Source organism: Coregonus lavaretus (genome assembly GCF_964263955.1).
Source record: "Coregonus lavaretus genome assembly, contig: HAP1_SCAFFOLD_910, whole genome shotgun sequence".
Lineage (NCBI taxonomy): Eukaryota > Metazoa > Chordata > Actinopteri > Salmoniformes > Salmonidae > Coregonus > Coregonus lavaretus.
The window spans coordinates 129,353-146,247 of NW_028158115.1; the positions used below are offsets into that span (position 1 = coordinate 129,353).

The window sequence follows — 16,895 nt, forward strand, 5'->3', positions numbered from 1 at the left end:
ATGCCTGTTGCGTTGCCTGTTTACTACCAATGGTGAAAAGTTCACTTTAAATGCAAATGAAAGGCTTGGGTTTGTGTAATATGTTTTTGTGTAAGAATGCCTCAACTTTTTAATATTGGCATTAAATAATTACTGAATGTTTCACTGAGCACTGCTGTCCTGCAGTTTGTGTTAAAATATATCGCGATGGTTACAGGAAAAAAAAAGTATGGCACAGCCCCACCGAGAATATTTTTCACCAGCCGCCACTGCTTACAAGTATATTACAACGTGTATACACACACATACACACACACGCGCACACACGCACAGGTAGGCTAAAAAAGCTTGCCTTCACCTTGCCCTTTGGGCAACCTAACCAAATCTTTGACCGAAATCTCATTCTGATTCTGTCTGGCGCTATTCTATTCAGATACTACTGTCCCGGTGGCCCGGTCCTGCCAAATCGTGTTGCATCAGGTCGAAGCAATAAGGATCAGTACGGTGGGGGAAACAGGGAGCGCGCGCGCCAACAAAAAAGACGTGACGAGGCAGCCTATGAGCTGTTACGCAACCACTGACCCACTAACACACATTCTAGAGGGGAGAGGGAGAGAAACTGGAGCAAGCGCCCAACATAACAGTCGGGACTCAAAGCAAAAGGGGGAGACACGGCTACTAGTACGCTACAACCAGACTGACTAACCTCAGAGCAAGTAAAAGGAGCTAGAGCTGCACCGTAAGGTTTTTTTTCTCTCTCAAACAACTGAAACAACTAGCTATTTGATCATTTCTATTGAAAGGAATAGAGGATACGAACCAACTTCAACTGCGGAAGGCGATTGCTTTGTGTCCGGCATTGTGCATTTTTTCCTGGAGACACGTCACTTGTTCGTAAAAGGTACGTTGGAGCACCATTTATGTGTGTACTTCTGTGTAAATGTTCAATTGGTTTGAATGCTGGATAATGAATTATTTAGAATGTGATGTGGTTAAAATTCCTACACTGTTGCGGATTCAGATTCTCATGATGCTTTTAGGTATGGGTATTGTTCACATGCGGGCGACTCGCCCCTACCCGTAGACAGCCACTGTATGTGTGACTTTGACTTATTTGGAGTATTTGTGGTTTATTTTAAACCAATTCCCTTTCACAATTATTTATTCATAGTGTATATTCCTCAAGCTTAGCAAATTATCAGTTTAATTCAATGCACTGTATTGTAAAGTGGTGGGTGCTGTCGTAAAGAGAAGCCGATGCACATTGCTCAATGCGCTCAATGTCAGGTCGGGCGTTTTTTCCCTCATGGTATTTGGTCAATGGATGGATAGTAGGTCCACTGCAATAGATTGGAATATGAACCCGTTTTGGGGGGTGGCCTCTTGCTGTGAAGAGCATTGTCTGGAGTTTGAAGAATAATTGTAGTTTAAAACATGTTTTTTCTTTCTTTACTTAAAAATATTTGTTTAATCGTTTATTTAAATATTTGGTTTATTAACATGCTGCTAAATCTAAATAGTAGGTGTGTGACCTATATTTTATTTATGGTTGTCATTAATAGCTTTGCTAGTTCTAATAATAGACAAGTAGGTTAATTATAGGCAAAGTGTACTGAAAACGAATATAACATTTTCTTTATTCAAGTGCAATAAATTGTCTGCTGGTGCAGGCAAGTTTGTCATTATTGATTTCGTTCCTATCGGTGACCTCCTTTTGTCGTGTTGTAAGTCAGAACCTCAGGCATTCCATGTGCCTGGCGAGGACGTTCGGCCGTCACGTGTAGCTTTTCTCTGGAACTTGGAACAAGAGTTATTACTAGCTATAAGTCTTGCATTTGCACCCTTTCTATGTCATTAGTCATTCTATGTGATAAATATCTGGTCAAAACTAGATATCTCATGGAATTTTGGCATAAAGGATAGTTATAATCATGTTATTACACATCTATAAGCAGTGCGAAGCAGTCTTTGGCTGGCTGAGGGGTGGAATGGCATATGACATAATAGCTATGCACTAGTAAGCTACACAGGAGAATGAGAGGAGGAGAATGAATACAATCAGGGAGTCTTTCATGAGGGCTGGTGGAAAGTAAAACCAGGTGTTGCCAATCAAGACTTATGCCCTGAGGTTTCCACTGGCCATATGTTTAACGTTTACCACTAGCCGATACATGATTTCCCAGAGCCTAAGCAAATGATGTTACAGTCATTTCTAAATCAATACAACTATATTTATATATTTCTTGCAAAACCTGTACTAAAACACTCAAGTCGTATTTAGGTGTAATTACACCAATTATATCAGGTGGTTTAATTCAGGTATTTTCCTCCAGTCTGTATAAAGTTTTTGTTCCCATGGGATCATATTGGGACTAGCTCTATTGCGTAATTAAAAGAATAAATCAAAAACAGGACTTGTGTGTGTTGAGTTGGCCAACTCCGGGACATGATGCAATAGAGGGAAACCCCTCAGCCGGCAGAGCAGCAGTCACTGTGAGATTTTTAGGATGCTGCCAGTTGGTCTGTTTACAAAACAGCCTTTCTTTCCCAGTCATTTCAATATTGGTCAAACTAGTCTAACTCAGACTGGGGGAAAGCAGGATGTGTGGAAAGACTCAGAGCTACATTTTGGTCTACAACTCGGTTCACTGTAACGCCCTCCTAACACTTAATCAGGAGGGCTTTTCTTTAACTTTGCCATACTGCCTCTTTGACCGACTTCTAATTAAGTGTGTACCTGCCTGGTATGCGCTGGCCATATAACACTAGAACGTAGTACTTAGTTGACTCCTGCCGCTCCTAGAGTTAGCCTCTGTGGAATCCGAAGTAGCTGAACACTTTGGCTGCCCGATAGTGAAGTCACTTTTAGGGTACTTTAATCTAGGCTTTAACCTTGAAGGGTGCCTGGATTTACACCTAGCAAACAACACCCTCATTTTATTGCAAGTGAATGGAGAGCAGAAGTCCATGTTACATTATTACAGATCTTTATGGGTAGGAGTTATAGAGTGATTAGTGAGGTTTGGTGCCAACTTTGTTGGTCAATTGGAACTTATTGGCCTATTCAAATTATGTTAAGTACATCATAAATGGACATTGATAAGAACATTAATAAGTAACATTGAACATTAATAAGGTGCATTTCCCTAGAAGCAGACAGAAAAGAAGGAGGTAGCCTCGTCCCCAAGCCCATGTGACAGAGAGGAGGACATGCTTATATAGAACTCAGAGTTGACCTAGAATGTCTTCCTAGATTCTAGTTGCCTTTTCTTAGAAGACCTAAAATGGAGGCGCCCTGACCGGCCTCTCCAGCACGCGTCCATTTATGTGGGTGGCTCATCATGTCTGGGAGATGGAGGGAAAAAGGGATGCTTTGCATTACTCAGTCTTGCCTTTGGGGGATCAAAGGTGATGGTGAAACGCCTGAGAACTGCTTTGGCTGTGCTAACATTTCCCATCCGTCTTTAACATCTCCCCCCAGCTAAACTCGCTGGTGGTGAAATCCTGGCTGTGAGTGAGTCATTCCTAGGGCTTGATAATTGTGTGGGAAGCAAGGGAGATTCTGGCTTTTGAAAATCTTCAATGCTTTTTTCTTTGTATTATCCCTTTGGGATGATAATTTGGCTATAGCATACAGTATTTACTGCAATATTACAGAGAGAATTCAACCTCAGTGGGTGACCTGTAGGTGTGGCTAATATTTAGCATTAAACAAGCTCTGCTTTGTAAGCTTGTCACAATGACATTCAGAACACGAGCACATCAGCCCGGTCGCTCACAGCTCTATGAAATATGATATGTCGGATTTTGGCATGGAACATGGGTGTGTGCCATCTCTGACGTCAATGCTTATTTTTCTTTTAAAAAATCATATTAAAAAACAAATTGTCTCTAATGCATGCTGTTTATCATCTGCATAGAGATAGCCTAGAGTCTAGAGACCCCTCCCGGTGTCAAAGAGAGTATCCAGGAATTAATGTTGCGTATCACCAGGGGTTTTATAATCCGATTTTGCGCTGCTGACGTAGGCTATTCAAGTTTAAAATAAATAAATAATTACATCGTACCGCAGTGTCTGTAAAATTCCTCTCATGTCGTGTCCACCAATTGAAATCCTCTAAGCCCTCCCCTCCAGCCTTCCTCCCCAATACCCATTCTCTATCACTCTATTTTTAGAGCGCACTATAATCCCTCCCCCTCTCTATTTACCTATTTTATGGCACGCAGTCAAAGACAGAGAGCAAGCTCTGTTTAAATCAAATCACATTTATTTGTCACATGCGCCGGATAGAACTTTACCATGAAATGCTTACTGATGAGCCCTTTCCCAACCATGCATAGTTAAAGAAATAAGAAAAATCAAAATAATAACGTGAGGAATAAAATACACAAGAATGAAGCTATATACAGGGAGTACCAGTACCATATCAATGTGCATGGGTACGAGGTAGTTGCGGTAGATGAAGATGCGCAGCGCTCCGTTTCTAGGTCAGTGGGACATGCAGTGCGCCCTCTTTCTCTCTCCCCCTCCCTCTTCCTCCCTCCCTCTCGCCCTTCTTTTGATCGATGCGTGGAAACATTGTGACGTTCTAATTTTCTGTTATCTCTCGCTACTTTGTCTCTAAAACATACTACATCCTCTAGTATTATGTCTGGGCGAAAACCAAAACTGAGACAGACAGAAAGATGGCTCAACTGGTGGCTGTGGTGATTCTTTGGGGGGAAGAAAGACAGCAGAGCAAAAGAGGAGGGAATTCGTATCTGACTGTCTCCCACTGAAAAAAAAGACTGAGAAAAGTGTCCAGGAAGGTGTAACCACTAAGAATATTATGCAAATGAGGAAAGGAGGAAGCGAGCTGCCACTGTGAGAAAGATATACTGTAAACTAGTATTATTATGTAATACAAAGGTCATACTCTAGATTGTTATGATGAGGTTGATGCTAGGTCAAGTTGTTATAACGAGGTTGAAACTAGGTCTAGGTTGTTATGATGAGGTTGATACTAGGTCAGGTTGTTATGATGAGGTTGAGACTAGGTCAGGTAGTGTAACCCAGACAAGCTCTATAGCCAGATGAAGTGGCTAGAAAGTACTCTACTTGTACTGAGTTCAGTTAGTGTGTCAGTGTCAGACGGAGTAGAGCCAGCTTTAGATCAGATCCCAAAAGTAAAACCAGACCTTATTTAGTCTTACTTGAGCTATTGTTAGATATAGTGGTGGCAGCCTGATAGTAGTGGTAGCAAAGACCAGAAATGAACGGATGAAATACCTAACATTAGAAACAATATTGAATCTATAGAAAAAGAGATAAGAAAACAATATCTGACCAAAAGCTTCTGTTACTGATCTACAGGTTTTCCTGTCTGACCAAAATTGGAATCAATAAGACAGCAACCAATCAGAACAGGCCATCATGATTACCTCAGCGTTCTGTTTGATCTGTTATCAGAATCACAAATGGCAACGGACTCTGTCACAACGGACTCTGTCAATGTTTTGACTGATGCAGTCATGTTGGCTTAGGGAGTTGCTTCAAAAAAAAAGAAACAAGGAGTAATTGTAACACAGTAATGACCTAGATAGATCATTAGGTTGAATCCGCACAGATCTGTTTTTCTGGTGTAGAAATATACAATCTAGATAGGACACACCGTTCCATGTGAAGTGATGCATTATTAATGTCTCTGAATCATCAGTGCAACAGATCTAGAATTAGCGCATTTACGTTATGTAACATCTAGATGAGTCAACTGAACTGCGTATGCAGCAACACCACCGAGCGATGTTGGTGACTTGTGAGAAAAGGGGATGTTGAGCAATGTTTCCCGTGGGTAGGGGCACAGAGTGCACTCGATACATACTAACCAACCGTGGTTGTGTAATACCTGGCAGGCTCTCTAGCTGGCATTTTATAAAGTAACAGAGACCTTGGCTCTCTCCTCTGGTGTGGCCGTTGGGGAGTCACAGCCAGTTGAATAACAAGTCACGTCTGTCTATATGTCAGCTTCAGTACCCACTGTTATGACACACAGACAGACTAAGCAATAAGTCACAAGTTAGTGATTTGCAGAGGTGTATCATTCACCTACATGTTTAGAAGTCTTTGATAGATTATTGTAGATAATATTGCCATAAGAGACCAATGTGACCTTACAGCCACATTTACAAATAGCACACCTGGCAACTGATAAAGGTTATAGAGGGACATTATTAGAAGTCGATACATAGACGGTTTGGCCTCCCTTCCCCGCCTTCCCTTTCTCCCTCCCTGAATGCCCGTCACTCAGTAACTGCAGCCCTGGCACTAGGTCAGACTGGCCCTGTTATGTGACTGTCTGGTGCAGCGCTGTTATACAACACTATACAGAGAGAGCTTTAGACACTGCAGCTCAGAACTTCCCTTACCCGCGCCGCCTGCCTAGCACCCTCCGAGCAGAGTTGACCGATATTCCTGTGAGTGGAGTGGAAAGGGTACCAGTCGTGCCGCTGCCCTACTCACCCTCCCTCTCTGTATACATCCGGGCTGGCCCACGTCAATACCCCACCATCTCCTCCACGGAACTCCGATAAGGGTTACGTCTAGCAAAGTAAAGTAGTTTTGAGTATGAGGGATTGTGAAAGGTGATCAAAAGGAATGTTCAGATGCAAATCCAAGATTAAACATTTCTTACATAATGTAATGATTATGTCATAGTAGTGTCAGATTTGCAGTTATGAAGTCATGTGAACTCAAGAATACCCTGAACTAATCGCATCATGAGTTTCTAGGACTGTATGTTTTGTCTAGATCATCACCATTGTACGGTAACATTGAAATACATTGAATGCCTAATGTATGTCACAGTGGGAAGGCACAGTATTTATGGTAACTAATGAATCTTCTCTCTCATATTATCTCTCTTTCTATAGTGCGTTTCCTCGTGAGCGATCTCAGCCTCAAAGGAAAAGTCTTCCAGTAGACGAACTGACCTAATTCACTTCTACATCCTAGAGACTTCAAGGATTACAGAAGAACCTACTTCGAGCAGTTGAACCTCAAATTTCACAAACTTTGTCACGTAATTTAACCAATGAGGTTCAGCCTTAGAGAAGCACAAATACCTCACCCCGAGTTTTTCGCAGATCCTGCGACTTAAAGAGAAAGAAAATACAAATAAGTTCTCTCTCCAACGAACTTTCGTCCTCTCCCTTACCCCCCTTTGCCCTTAATGCCAGATCACCAATCTGGTCAAAAGGACTCAACAATGGAAAGCCTGAATCTTCACTTCGCATCGCCCAACAACAACGACCTGGACATAGACACATACTCTAACTACAGCGAGAGCCTCCCGCCACTGTCTCCCAGACCCGGTGACGATGACGTCCCGCGCCGCCAGACCAAAGGCGGCTCAAAGAACAGCATGTCCAGCCGTCGCAAGCGGGAGTTCATCTCAGACGAAAAGAAGGACGCTTCCTACTGGGAGAAGCGGCGCAAGAACAACGAGGCGGCCAAGCGTTCCAGAGAGAAGAGGAGGATGAACGACATGGTGCTGGAGAACCGTGTGATGGCGCTCAACGATGAGAACAGCCGTCTGAAGACGGAACTCCTGCAGCTGAAGCTTCGCTTCGGCCTCATCAGCACTGCCTCCTACATGGAGAAGAGCCAGCAGCTCTCCAACAGTGGAAACGGGCAGTCCAGTGCTGGTAACCCCTACTTCTCAAGTAGCGGGTACTCCAGTGCCTGTGGTAACACTCTGCTGAACTCCGACTCGTCCGAAGCAGAACAGTCCACCAGAGGCGAACGCCACACCCCACTCCCAAAATACTCCCCAAGAGGATCCCTCTCCGACGGGTGCATGTCTGACGACTCCTCCAGCCCTGAGCCCATGGGTTATGAGATCAAGATGGAGTCCAACGACACTGACATGGATGCTGGTCTCCCCACTGGGATCTCTTTCAACGGTGGCCACCAACACATGTCCCAAGAGGCCGACTGTGCCATGGACTTCCACCACAACCACCAGAACAACTACCACCAGGAGTCTGCCAGCCCAGCACCCCAGCAGGCGGCGGCCCCAGCCCAGAGGAGCGTGATCCAGATGTACCGCTCCCCTAGCTCCTCCTATATGGAGAGCCAGAACCAGAGGCAAGCAGAGGACATGGAACAACAACAGTCCCAGGCCCAACAAAGCAGGCAGTCCGACAACACAGAGACCATCACAGAGGAGGTCCAAAGGTACCGAGCCCGCGAGGAGCAGCAAAGACATCAGGAGACACAGAGAAGCCAGTACAGCTCTTATCAGAACCAAGATGGCGGGCACAAGGAAGGATTCGCCCCAGAGCTCCTTCACCACAGTAGCGAAGAAGGCAACAAGTCAAGCCACTCCTCCAACCAGCGCCACCACAACAGCGCCTATGTCAGTACCCTGGATGAGGAGGAGCCCCCAGTGCTCACGTACGAGGGCGGCCCCAGGGCCGGAGAGGGCTACTACACAGAGTCCCACCCTGGGAAAGACACTTCATCCAGTGATGGTGACCAAAGGAGCTCAGACAAAGAAGGTGGTTCCACCAGCGATGAGGAGTCACCGTCATCTTCGTCTTCCGAGGTCGGAAGCTACAACCAGAGGGCGACATCACAGACGTCGGCGCCACAGAGTCAGAGCGGAGACGATCAGGCCACCTACCTGCCCCACAAGCTCCGCCTGAAATACAGAGCACTGTCCAATCAGGGGGAGGCTCCAAACAGTAGCCCCGCCTCCTCCACATCCCCCTCACCCTCTCATCCCCAGCATCCCTACCTGGCCCTGCCTAGCAACCACCAACATGGCAGCCATAGCAACGGGGAAAGCAAAGAGGCAGAGAACGAGTCAGAGTTCTGCTAGCAGAGGGAAGCAAGAGAAAGAGAGGAGGTGTGGAAGGAACGCAAAAAGGGATCCAGCGCAGGGAGGAAGAATAAGAGGTGTGAATAAGAGAGCACCAAAGACTCTTTGAGATACTGTGACCAACAACCAACCTCAGTTCTGCCTCATCATCAGGTGTCTCTCTCCTGGTCACCACTATGCCAACAGACAGTCCACTTCGATGATAATAATAACAAGGACAAACAAACTGATGTTCACAATCACCACAGACAGATTCATCAGACTTGGTTCACTGTGTCACCATGTTTTTACATGGACCCTTCTCCTTCCCTCACTCCATCATCAATCCAATCCATGAACAATGATAATAATATATCACTTATTGGTTCAGCAAAGGTGGTGGAGTGAAAAGAATGAGGGGAATGGAATGGATGGAACTCACATTTCTGTGATTCTGTTTCCTTCGGGAAAATACAAACATTACATCACAATGGAAGGTTAGAATGAACGTTGGAATGGAAGGCTGTTTTCAGGCTCTGGTTTGAACTCTCAAGTGGCCCATTTCTTTGTGGGTGGTAAGGCATTCTGGGAACATTCCCATGACCAAAGAAACACGTCCACCCCCCCGACAATGAGTTCCATTCTTCCTCCCCACCAACAAAACAGCTGTACCAGTTTCCGTTACTCCCTAAACCCCTATCCCTGCTTTATGCAGAATAGGACACCCAATCATTTTTCAAGCACTTGGATTGTACATAACTGTGATATATAACATGTACATATATTTAAATATATTTTACAAAGAAAAAAAAGAAAAACAACAAAAAATAACAAGGAGAAATGGAAGTGGAAAGGAAAAGCAATCAGTTTGTCCTTGTGAGAAAGTTTTTGTACAGTCCGTTCTCAATGTCATTGAAATGCCTCAAGTTATTTTCTTTAAAGATGTCTGTATGAACCACCGCTTTAAGAAACTCTTTATTTTAGATTCCATGTCACTAGAAAATGCCTGGAGCAACCTAATGTCAATTTACCTTTTACTGACCTCTTACACACATACAGAAAGCCCTTGTCAAGGCCAGTTACGAGCATATCACAAGACTACACACTACACTTTTTGAATGGTAAAACCATGAATACAAAAGCACAGTGCAATCCAGAGCTCAACAAATTCTCAATTAATTAGACTTACTGATCATAGGAATCAAGTAGTAAGTGCACTTGAGAAGCAATGGGGAAACTGCTCTCTTCTCACTCAAAGGTGCTTCTACTTTTCATAGGCCTATACAACCAATCCCCAATCTTGGCCTTTACATTGAGTTGCTTTATCAGCTGTGGATCAAACAGGCTGTACCAGTTAAACGTCTCACATCCACGTGCCTGCCTACTGGCCGTTCTGTATAAATGTAAAGTTCTCTATCTCTCTTGGATACTGTTATTATTATTATTTTATTATGTTATTATTATAATTGTGATTCTTTTCTATTTTATTCAGTTATTTGGGGGGTTACTGTGTGTTTTTCCGTCCCCTGGTATCTTCCTGATTGTGATACTGTAATGTATGTATTTCACCCATGTCCCTATCCCTTGACATTTGTACTCTGTGATATTGTTCAACGTTTGTGGTTTGCCGGATGGTTAAGGAAATTGATTGTCCAGAAATGGATAATGCAATGGTTATAATGACAACAACTCATTTTGATTGTTGAAAGATTGAAAAGATTGAAAAATAAAAGGGTGTTGAAAAATACATTATAAATAAAAAATAGTGTTTAATGTGATTTTTAAACTTTTGTTGCACTCTTTCTGGTCTAATTGTGAAACATCATTCACACAAACACACGATAAAATGGTCGTAAATGGAACACCAGTGAAATTGAGGGAAAAAATTGATATCAATCAAGTTTGCAGATTACTTATGCAGTTTAAAAGTAGACATATATTATATGACATAAAACATATACAAGTAGAAAACTCCCCAAAATATGATTTATTACAGGACACATCTTAGCACAGAACACACTGATCATTTCGACTCTGTCCTGTACTCCTATAAACACAGCTAGAAATCTGCACAGATACAACATAAATATCTTCAGTATTTTAGTGTTCCTCCCCTCTTCTCCTCCGTCCAGTACTGTACTGAACTAAACTTTTAAAACGAGGCCGTTAAAATCTACACACATACAAATAGCTTCAGTATTCTAGTGTTCCCCATCTCCTCTCCTTCTTCCCTCCCTCCCTCTCTCCCATCTTTCCTGGCAAAGAGGATTAATAGTAATGTGAGGAGCATCAGCGTGACACACACACAAGCACACTGTGTCCCAACGGCCGTGTTAGGGCACCGGAATCTAACATCCATGACGTAACCGTGGTGACCTACTTACTGTCATAAACTCTAAACTCCACCAACGGACACAAACAAGCCGCCGGGCGGCAGAGTCCTGAGTACAACACATAAACACACACTAAGCTACTACACACTCTCACACTCTAGTCAGTAATCACATAATGGGTGAGAGGCTTTTGCTCCTCAACATTTTGCAGAAAACTTTTGGGTTCAGTTTATATAATAGTGTAGCTACAGTGCATCATCTGTCTCTTGATAAACTAATATGCCTAACACAGTTATAATATAGTACACTAGGCCCAGGCTTCCTGTTATGTAAATATCACATACCCCAATCATCATGGGATAATAAACTAATTTGGCAATAGTATAAAGCTTGTCTCTAAATAGATTAATTGAACCCTTTACTGCAGTGGGCTAAATCAGGGTCACACAGAGTGTTTCTTTTCTTGAAAAGAAAGTATACAACTCACACACATGGTTATGGGCTTAAAAAGAAGATATCTAAACCATGTCAGATTTAGAGTTGAAATGTATTACATTTTGAGTTTGCATCTCAATATTACACTTTATATACATCACAGAAGCCTGAAATATAACAAAACCGTTTGACATAGGATTTTCGGCTGCTTAAAAAAATTAATTGTTTACGAATTATGAAATTATGCAAAAAAATGAATAACATTCCACCCATGAGGCCACTAGGTCATTTGACTGCAGGAAAGCTAATGCAGTTAATTCATACATCTTACAAGGTTACATAATATATACTACAGTAGGCTTAGGCTATCTGTTATGGAAATATCCACATAATCCATCTCATGAGAGAATAAACTAATTTGTCTCAGTTTATACAACACTGCATCAGCTATTATATAAAGGTGTGTCTCTTTATAAAGAAATACATCTACAGAATGAGAATGTCCACTGAGCCCCATAATCATGAGTTATTACTGTAGACTCATTGGTCTCAGGTCAGGTTATGTAACACCATAGAAGCTATGCTGTACAAGGTATGTCTCTTGATAAAAACGAATGTCTAGTAAAGTCATATATATCTATACATACTTATACACACACCCCCCATATACTGTACAGTATATACACCACATATATATATTTATTTATATATATATATTTATTTATTTTACCCCGTTACATCATGATTAGATTTTTTGTAAACGATCGTCAAGTTACACTAGCTCTGAAACAGTAATGGCTTTTATGTGACCGACTGGGATCCGTCCCAGAATGCACCCCACCACGGCAACAAATGATATAACAGCTTGGAAGAAGAAAACGCCTCTAGAGGAATTTGAGTAGGTTGGCACCTCAGTTACATACTGTCACTGTAAGAAATAGCACACGCGCTCAGTTTCACTGGAATGTCAGGAACAAGATGATATTTCACAGTATGGTTACGTGATCAACATTATAATTAGTCTATCTATTAGCAATTATGAGTAAGTTATCAATAAATTACGTACAATAATATCAATCAAACGTTCCCAAGTGCTATCTACAAGTCACTTTGATGTGGTGGTAATATTTCACAGTATTCTTACATGATGAGAATATCAGTGACTATGATTAACTAGTATTTATAGGTTCCATTATTAATAATAAATCACTTGAAATAATATAATGAAACACTCCAAGTGCCATTCACAAGTTAATACACCATGATATTTATAGTAAATCTATTGGGAATATGGTAATATATACCCTAAAAGGTGTATTACATATTACATTCTATAACAAGCCTTGAATATAATTACAATAATGAAATCATTGCATAATAAGCAAATCATTAACCATTCATTTCCTCTAAACAAGAATAACAATCACTCAGTCTTCCTCCATCTTGTATCAGTGAATCAATAGATATAGTATAGATCTTAAGACTTAATGGTATTCTGTGAATAAGTTCAGGAATACAGACACCCTATTGTTGGTGATTAGTTACCAGAGAGCTATGGGCTCTATCCTAGCTTATACATTTCCCCTCTGGCTGGGCTTACAGATGTTGCCACGGCAGCCAGTCAGTCATAGCAAGGCTGTGTCCCAAATGGTACCCTATTCCCTGTATAGTCCATATGGTTCTGGTCAAAGGTTGTGCACTATATAGGGAATAGAGGGCCATTTGGGACATACTCAAGGTGACATTCCGTCGAGATCCGCAGTGCTTTGTGTATGTAAAGTATAGATAGACTCTACCGCTTCACTTGCCTTCTCGCTCCCTCTTTCCCCCCATCCCTCCCCCTCTCTTTTCTTTCTTTTTTTCAACCTTTTTTTTTTCAAAAGCTGTAGTATGCAGAAGCTTGCGAAAGCAATTCAATGGAAAAGTAGGTCATTAGGGAGGGGCAGAGAGGAGGATGAGGGTTGAGGGAAGAGAAGGGGAATTCAGAGTGAGGAGTGGAGAGAGAGGGAGGGAAGGAAGGAGGGAGGGAGGGAGGTTACGTCACATGCCTCTGCAGTGTAAACTTGGACAAATTCATCAAAAGCAGCTCTCACACACGCTCGCTCTCACACACGCACACACGCGCACACACACACACACACACACACACACACACACACACACACACACACACACACACACACACACACACACACACACACACACACACACACACACACACACACACACACACACACACACACACACACACACACACACACAGGTTGAAGCTGGTCGGTAGAACAATACAGAAGACCAGTGACTCAACCCCTATTACACATACAGCCTCCTCACATTGTACATAGACAAATCACTATGGGTAGAACTCACACACAATGGGTGTTTTTTTAACCTAATGCGAGAGGTCACAGACCTTGTTGACTTCCTGCTATTGTTACTGACGTAACTTCAGCTGAAGTAAAAGCAAAACGTGGGAGACTTTGATGTTCACACTGATACCATCTGATAAGCTCGTGCACGTTTCCGTTTTGATTCGTCTTGAATGAAAGAAATTTGAGAGGTTTGAGGCTAGGGGCAAAAGGCTGTAAGGAGTGCCACCATTTTGGTGCAAAGATGTGTCATCATTGTAGAACAGGCAGGTTGATGTTTATTGTCATGAGTCTTGTCCTGGAGGCAGAACTGAGCTATTGCAAAGTCAAAATTGTCTGTATAGTAAAAATTAATGAAAACAAAAAAATGCTTTTTGGTCTTAATTTAAGGTTAGAGTTAGGCATTAGGGTGAAGTGTGGTTAAGGTTAGGTTTAAAATCAGATTTTTTTGCTGTGCCAGCTAGTGACCATTCTGCAAAGCTGCCTCCAGAACAAGATTCATGACAAAAAACACTAACCCGTGTAGAACAGCCACAGGTGGGATTTGAAATGTTTGCCATGACCAGTAGCAGGAAATTAGGTAACAGGCTTACCACTGTCCCGCCCTGTTACCCTGGGATACGCAGCACTAGAACACTGTTTTCTTTCATCAAGAAATATTATATTCTGCTATTTTTATACTTTCACTCACACACAGGTGTACAGTAGCCTATAATATAGCATTAGTGCCTCTGGTGTGGTTTCTGGGCTCCCGGTCTACCCAACTTCCTGTCTGGAAATACAGTTTAATACTATAGAGCACAGTGCAGCTCTGACTGTAGGTTTTGTTTGTTTGTGTGTGTGTGTGTGTGTGTGTGTGTGTCTGTGTTTGTGTGTGTGTGTGTGTCTGTGTGTGTGTGTGTGTGTGTGTGTGTGTGTGTGTGTGTGTGTGTGTGTGTGTGTGTGTGTGTGTGACTGCAGAGTATAGTGGTCCGCCCCTGGGCGAAGCGAAGCCAGAGGTCTGGGTTTGAGCCTGTGGTGAACAACACAACCCAGAGTTACATAACCACCACTCTGATGCTGGATGTAGGTCAGAGAGGAGGGCGGGATGGAGGGATGGAATGAGGAGGGAGGGAGGCAGTGAGGAAAAACACAGAGTGCAGGGAGGGTGTGTGTTAACACTGTATGTTGGTGAGTGAGTGAGTATGGAGGGGGTGAGGGAGTTAGTGAGTGAATATGGAGGGGGTGAGGGAGTTCGTGAGTGAGTATGGAGGGGGTGAGGGAGTTAGTGAGTGAATATGGAGGGGGTGAGGGAGTTAGTGAGTGCGTGTGCATTTGTGTTTGTCTGTCTCCATTTGGGTTTCTACATGTTGTATGGGTGTGACTCGATGCAGGAAAGTAAATTAATCACAAGTAAATGCTGTACTCTATCATGCTGTACTCACTGTTCTATCCCTCTCATATTTCCCTCCTTCTAATCTAAACCAAAGCATGTTCTCTCAAATCAACAATCTTTGCCACTGCCCCATCTTACATGGTACAGGGGTGTATGTTACTCAATAGTTACTTATTTCCAGAACCAACTGTTTCCACTCTCATCTGACTGTCAGGTCATCAGGCTGTCAGGTCATCAGGCTGTCAGGTCATCAGGCTGTTAGATCATCAGGCTGTCAGGTCATCAAGCTGTCAGATCATCAGGCTGTCAGGTCATCAAGCTGTCAGATCATCAGGCTGTCAGGTCATCAATCAATCAAATGTATTTATAAAGCCCTTTCTGTATCAGCAGATGTCACAAAGTGCTTCTACAGAAACCCAGCCTAAAACCCCAAAGAGCAAGCAATGCAGATGTAGAAGACTCCCTAGAAAGGCAGGAACCTAGGAATAAACCTAGAGAGGAACCAGGCTCTGAGGGGTGGCCAGTCCTCTTCTGGCTGTGCTGGGTGGAGATCATAAGAGTACATGGCCAATTAAGGCCAGATTGTTCTTGAAGATGTTCAAACGTTCATAAATGACCAGCAGTGTCAAATAATAACCACAGTGGTTATAGAGGGTGCAACAGGTCAGCACCTCAGGAGTAAATGTCAGTTGGCTTTTCATAGCTGAGCATTCAGAGGTCGAGACAGCAGGTGCGGTAGAGAGGGAGGGAGAGAGGGAGGGTGGGAGAGAGAGAGGGATAGAGAGAGAGGGAAAGGGAGCAGGAAGGTTGAAAACAGCAGGTCTGGGACAAGGTAGCACGTCCGGTGAACAGGTCAGGGTTCCATAGCCACAGGCAAACCAGCAGAAACCTGGTCAGCAGCACGACCAGGTGGACTGGGGACAGGGACAGCCAAGAGTTGTCAGGCCAGGTAGTCCTGAGGCATGGTCCTAGGGCTCAGGTCCTCCAGGAGGGGAGAGAGAGAGATCGAGAGAGATGGGAGAATTAGAGGGAGCATAATTAAGTTCATACAGGACACCAGATAAGACAGCAGAATTACACCAGATAGGACAGACTGACCCTAGCCTCCCGGCACAGACTATTGCAGCATAGATACTGGAGGCTGAGACAGGGGTGGGTCGGGGGACACTGTGGCCCCGTCCGACGATGGTCATGTTGCTAGTCATTTCCTCCTGGGTACTAATGGTCCTACTGGTCAGAGAGAGGAACATGTCAACATGACTCAATTATTGTAGTGCAAATACTTTACAGTGAGAGGAGAGGAACACTGGGGAACTGTATTGTATACTGAGTTAGAACAAGCTAATTCATTTGTAGAACCATTACTTGCTTGCAAACTTTCAACTTGTATACATTTTATGAATTACAACAAGTGAATGCATCCCGATACCCTTGCTTGCTTAGTTTCACATCCTGTTAATTTCCAGTCTACTAACTTTGGTAAAAGCTTTATTTTCTAATTGTAGCCTATAAGCTTCAGTATTGAAACATCAGGTCTTGGTCCAAAGTAGTGCAGTGTAAAGGG

General features: G+C 43.1%; 1 protein-coding gene across 1 annotated transcript; it reads left to right on the top strand.

The window, feature by feature from the left end:
* The first annotated feature begins 625 nt into the window (after positions 1 to 625).
* On the top strand, positions 626 to 9,619 carry LOC311124407 (uncharacterized protein). The gene is made up of 2 exons (XM_084198564.1): positions 626 to 880; positions 6,889 to 9,619. The coding sequence occupies exon 2, from the start codon at positions 7,188 to 7,190 to the stop codon at positions 8,838 to 8,840; it is 1,653 nt and encodes a 550-aa protein (XP_084054690.1). The 5' UTR covers positions 626 to 880; positions 6,889 to 7,187; the 3' UTR covers positions 8,841 to 9,619.
* The last annotated feature ends 7,276 nt before the right edge of the window (positions 9,620 to 16,895 follow it).

Bases quoted from the DNA above. Each gene is read 5' to 3' on its own strand.
- LOC311124407 (XM_084198564.1), top strand. From the start codon at position 7,188: ATGCCAGATCACCAATCTGGTCAAAAGGACTCAACAATGGAAAGCCTG.